General features: G+C 41.3%; 1 protein-coding gene across 2 annotated transcripts in view; it reads right to left on the reverse strand.

Moving 5' to 3' along the window:
• Window positions 1-3,409: 3,409 nt before the first annotated feature.
• LONP2 (lon peptidase 2, peroxisomal) overlaps window positions 3,410-5,652 on the reverse strand; it is a 98,785-nt gene continuing 96,542 nt past the window's right edge. Inside the window, exon 15 of one of the 2 annotated variants that reach the window (XM_007450633.1) lies at window positions 3,410-3,827. In XM_007450633.1, the coding sequence (XP_007450695.1) occupies window positions 3,606-3,827 (222 nt within the window). In that variant the 3' untranslated portion in view covers window positions 3,410-3,605. The remainder of the gene's footprint in view (window positions 3,828-5,652) is intronic. The other variant, XM_007450634.1, reaches the window with a different exon arrangement.

A 5,652-nucleotide genomic window follows, 5' to 3' on the forward strand; every position in this document is an offset into this window, starting at 1 on the left:
TTCCCTACATTAAAAAAGAAACTTTTGATACAGCTGTTTAAAGACATTTCAATAGCCATTCAGTGCATTTGCCTATTGTTTCCCTTCAGATCCTTTTAGTATTTCCTTCCTGTTTTGGTGCTTTAAAAATTTTTTTAGTAACTGTAATTTTCATTGCAGTATCCACTAAATGTTATTAAAACAAAAAAGCATAGCATTGGATCATAAATCATCAAACTGGATAATGACTGTACTTTTGTAGTCTTTTTAAGCTGCTGGATAAAATTTTCATGAAGATGGGCACTCAAATACAGCGCATTTTGGCCAAAATAATGTGAGCTTGAACACGTTACACTTAATTAAAAAAACAAAGTTCTTGATGTTTACATCCAATAAATAGACCCAGACAAAATAAACTTTTTGGATTTGGAAGAAGAATTGGCAAAATTAACATTCTTTGTGGCTTAGTGTCAGGTCCCCTTAATTATAGGAAGGTTTTTCTCATTTCAGTGGTCAATAAAAGGAAAATGCAAAGTCAGCCCACTCTACCCTCAGCAGCTGGTTACCTCACAACATGGTAGACTTTGGTAAGGTTTAAATGTGGACCAGTCACCGAGTGCTGGGAGCTCCTCTTGGTAGACATGACTAGTCACTTGTGTTCAGATGATGGGAATCAGAAACCTCTGCATTTCAAGCAGCCTCTGCAACTCAGATGGCACTGGAAATGGAAATGAGTTTGCAACCCCGCTCTTCTTATGAAGAGGATCTGTGCTGTGACCAGAATGCAAATCTTGACTGATGTCCCAGGAAGAAAAGGAGAGAAGGAAATTCTGTGGGTTTCACTCACACACACACCTCCCCTTATTTAGAAAAATTCAGGTATGTTTAGTACACTTTAAATCTACTCTTTTAGTCAGGAGACCTTAACAGTGATCCAAGATTTGTAGGCTGATGTTAAATAGGGTCACTCAACTCCGATGGCATCTTCCACTGTATGCAGGTGACTAACAGCAGTAAATCTCTGACATGGTTTACAGTAAGGTTCAAACAGAAGGGGCAGAGCCGAGTGAAAACCACTGAAGGGGCAGAGCTAAGTAAACGTGTGCCTCAAGCAGTGTAAAATTTGATTACCAAGGCACTTAAAGCTTTACATAGTTTTAATACTTGAAGAGTTTTAAAAGCCCAGAGTTTTCAAAAGTGTGGAGAGCGCTGGTTAAATACACAGATTCCCAAGCCCTCACCTGTAGGCCTGCTGAATTGGAATTTAAGTTAGTTAGCAGTTCTCAAAAAACCTAGCTGACTGATTGATTGATAGATAAGGGGTCTTTGGGAAACACTTAAAAACAGTGCTAGAAAAAGATACTCAACCATTAGTCATCAGGGAAATGCAAATCAAAACCATGAGATGCTTCTTTAATGGCCTTTTTAGGATGGCCATTATCAATAATGAAAACAAGTGCTGGCAAGAATGTGGAGAAATTGGAACCTTTGTGTATTGCTGGTGGGAATGTCAAATGGTGTAGCTGTGGTGGGAAACATGGGTGGTTCCTCAAGTGTATTATTTCCAAAAGAATGAAAAACAGACTCAAAGAGATAGTTGTACGTTCATGTTCACAGCACAACAGCCTAGAGGTAGAAACAACAGATAAATGAATAAAATGTGGCATGTGCAGCAGTGGAATATCAGTCTTAAAGAAAGGAAATTCTGATACATGCTGCAACGTGGATAAATGATGACATGCTAAGTGAAATATGCCAGACACAAAAGGGCAGATATTCCACTTACATAAGGTACTTAGAATAGGCAAATTCATAGAGACAAAGTAAAATAGTGGCTACCAGGGTCTGGGGGATGGAGGAATGGGGAGTTACTTTTTATTGGATACAGAGTTTCAGTTTAAGATGATGAAAAGGTTTTGGATATAGCTAGTGGTGATGGTTGTACATTAGTGTAATTAACGACCCTGAATTACACACTTCTAAGTTAAAATGGTAAATTATTTTGCCACAATTTTAAAAAAAAGTGAATAAAAGAGCTCAGACTTAAAAAAACCAAAAACAATGCTAGAGAAATGAAGGTCATACTGCTAATTTCATATATGTATGGGTTTTCTCAGTCATCTCCTTTAGTAAGGAAAGGCATGCTCAAAGCCAGACGGCCCAGAAGATGCCCTACTGCTGTTCACAGACCAGTAAGTACAAAACTGCATACTCAGGACTCTTGAGGAAGAATACAGATAACTCCCACTCTTTAAATGTGTGCTATGTTGCCACTGCTGGGTGGGACACGGCAGAGCAAGGTGGGTATGGATTAACTCCCTCTGGTTGCTGAAAACAAATTAACATCGTAGATTCTTCTACCTTGTAAGACGATTGTGCAGAAATAATAAAATCACAGTAGTGACAAGATAGTCAATGAAATGTTTTCCAAGCTCCCGGTGCTTGCTCTCTCCCACTGGCCACGGCCCTAGGTCTGCACTTGTCCTCCCAGAACACATTCCGATTTTTACCGCCAGGTCTGAGCACAGTATTTGGGTAATTTGTATATCCCATTCTTATCCAAGAAATTCCGAAGTATCTTTACATATCTGTTGTTATATTTTGTAATACAAGATTCTGAAGTCCATTACTGGCTGGAGTAATGATTAGAAATTGTTCCGTGTTATTTTGTGTTGCATTCTAACTGTATCTTCACAGTAACACTGATGAGTACAATTATTTGCATTTTAAAGGTAAGGAAAACTAAGATACAGAAAGTTCAAATGCTAGTAAGTAGAAGAGCCTAACTTCATAGTTATCTGAGTCACAGGAGAAGAGAGGCATGGAGAAAGGCTACCAGAACTGGGGATTGGCACAGGCAAACAAGCAACACAAGGGGAAGTGGCAGGAATCAGGATACCAAGTGTAGGGACTATCCCAGGATGGATGGCTGCCTGCCTCTGGGGACTGGACTTTTTTCTAAGATGACAGGCATTCAGGGCCAGTATGTTTCTGTCACGTAGGCCAACACACGCCACTCTGCTGCTTCCCTCAGCAAAGGAAGGGTAGGAATGTGTAGACCTCATCACAGAGTTTGCTTCACTTGAATATTTTCCAAAAAGACTAATAGTTGGCTATTATTTTCACCTTTGCCCAGCTCCCCTTCTGATTGCTTTCAGGGGCCAATAAAGTCTACAGGTGAATCTGCTAAGGTAACGGTCTATACCAATGGTTCTTGACCTTGACTACACATCAGAATCATCTGGGTGGCTTAGTAAAGCAGATTGGGTCCCACCCCCAGAGTCTGATTCGAAAGGTCTGCTGGTGGGTTTTGAGAATTTTACATGTCTAATAAGTTCTCAGGTAATACAGATGCTTCTGTTTGGAACCACAAGAGAACCACTGTTCCATAACTTTCCAGGGACAGTAATGAGCCCATTCAAGACAAGAATTCAATTCCCATTTAATCAATTTATTAACATTTCTGTAATAAACACCAGCCACCACTTGAGTCAGGTTTGTTACTGCTGCGATTAGTTTCGCAAATTAGGGACATTTTGCTTACCCCTGCTGGTGTGAATAAAATCATCCTGTCAGTACCTTTCGGCACTTTATAACTTACAATTCTAAGAAGTTGAGATCTGGGCTTACAATTTGCTATTTAAGAGGCCAGGTCTGGTGCTGACAGTAAAGCCACCATCAAAAGCTGCGTTAAGAACTTCATCCAGGCAGGTTGCTGTGACAAAACTTAAATCCTGCCGGACATTGCCTGGGATTTCTTCAAGGTCTTTCTCATTCCTCTGAGGAATAATGACACGCTTCAATCCCGCTCTGTGTGCTGCCAGCACTTTGTCTTTAATTCCACCTACCTGTCAGGAGAGAAGAACATTATTAAGGTTTATGATCATCCTCAGGCTGTGAAAGAAACCCTGACCCACCTTTCTTTCACTGCTATTTTAAAACATCCAAATCATCTTCCATTTTGCTACAGCATGAGCTAGGAAAGCCACTAAAAAGGTTAATAGTAAATTCTTTACATTTCAATTAGTGTTATATTAAATCCTTTTAATGGAAAATTCTAAATTTTTGACAGGTATGAGCACCTCTTCTGTCTGTGATTCTCTTTTACGTTGTCAAGGTTAACATTTATGTTCCTTTCTGTACTCACAGCAATCTTGTTTATAGGTTGATTCTGAAAAAGCATTCCATTATTTTGACCATAAATACCATTCCTACAGAGCTTAGTTGCATGCCAGGATTATTTTCTTCTGTACAGGTTTAAAGCAATGACCTCTGTGCCGTGTGATGAGGAAAACATCTAGGCTCTTGTGGTGGTTTTAGAATATGTGTAAAATGGTCCCTTCAGAAGGTGGAGTCTAATTCCCCTCCCTTGAATGTGTGCCAGGCTTAGCGATTTATAGGAGTGTGGTGGAAGTGATGCTGTGTGACTTTCAAGGTTAAGTCACAAAAAATAAGAGCTTCTGCCTGGATCTCTCTTGGATCTCTTGCCCTGCACGTAGCTCAGGTAGCCCAGGTGTCTGAGGTCACCCCAGCAGTCCGGCCAACCAGGACCAATCTGCAGTCACGTGAGTGAATCACGACAGAAGCAGATGCCCAGCCCCAGTCAGCCTTCAGATGACTGCATCCAGGCTGGTATATGACTACATGATGAGAGACCCTGGGCCAGAAGAGCCCAGCTAAGTCTCTCTTGAGTTCCTGCCCCACAGAAACTAAGAATAATAACTGCCGTTTTGGGGTGGTGTGTATGAGTAATAGATAACAGACACAAGTCTCAGTCACACCACCCGGAACACGCGACCCCTGGAGACAACCCTCAGAAGCCTGCTCCCACCTGTGGCACCAGACTGGCTGGGCTCTAGGCCTTACTGCACAGCGGCCATCCTACCACACTGTCACTCTCTTGCCAGGCTTTTCCTTTATGCTGCTGAACTACACTTTCAATGTAACTTCTTCAGGAAGAGTGTGAGATAAACAGATTCCCTGCACGTATGGAAATGTCTATCTTGCATGCACATTTGGTTGACGGTAAGGCTGTGTGTACAAGATGATTTAAACCCATTTTCCCTCAGAGTCTTGAAGGTGCTGTGTATCTAGGGTCACGGATGAAAGCTTTTTCCTCGGTGATCTGAAAAGTCATGAGGATGCAATCCTTTTTCCTAGTTGGTACAGGCCCTTTCAATCTGAACATAGCCTTAAATTCTAGGAAATGCTCCATTATTTCCTTGACAATTGGTTCTCTTCCATTTTCTCTGTTTAGTTAGATGTTGGATTTGTCAGACTGTTTTTTCTATTATTTTTTTCTGAGGAGTTCATCGACCAATTCCTAAAACCATTCTTTTAAATTCAAGAGCTTTGTCTTATCCTCTGTTCTTGAATTACATTTTCTCCAGACTTAGCAGGTCTTTCTCTTAAATGCTGCTGCTTTTCTCCATGTCTCCCATAATAGTTTAAAACTGAAGGCTTACTCAGAGCTGCTGTGGCTTCTCCTCTGCTGGGGGTGGGGAAGCCTTTACCTGCGTGCAATTTGCACTGAGTGCAGGGGACCTAGTGGAAGAACCATTTGTTCTGTGGAGATTTCAACGAGTCCCCTGGTTTTCATTTCCCACCCCCTTCCTTTTCTCCTTGGTCTGAACCTTCTGGCTCTGAGCCAGTGCTTTTCAACAGATTCCTGCT

This window comes from Lipotes vexillifer, unplaced genomic scaffold (genome assembly GCF_000442215.2).
Source record: "Lipotes vexillifer unplaced genomic scaffold, Lipotes_vexillifer_v1.1 scaffold943, whole genome shotgun sequence".
In the NCBI taxonomy this organism is placed as follows: Eukaryota; Metazoa; Chordata; class Mammalia; order Artiodactyla; family Lipotidae; genus Lipotes; species Lipotes vexillifer.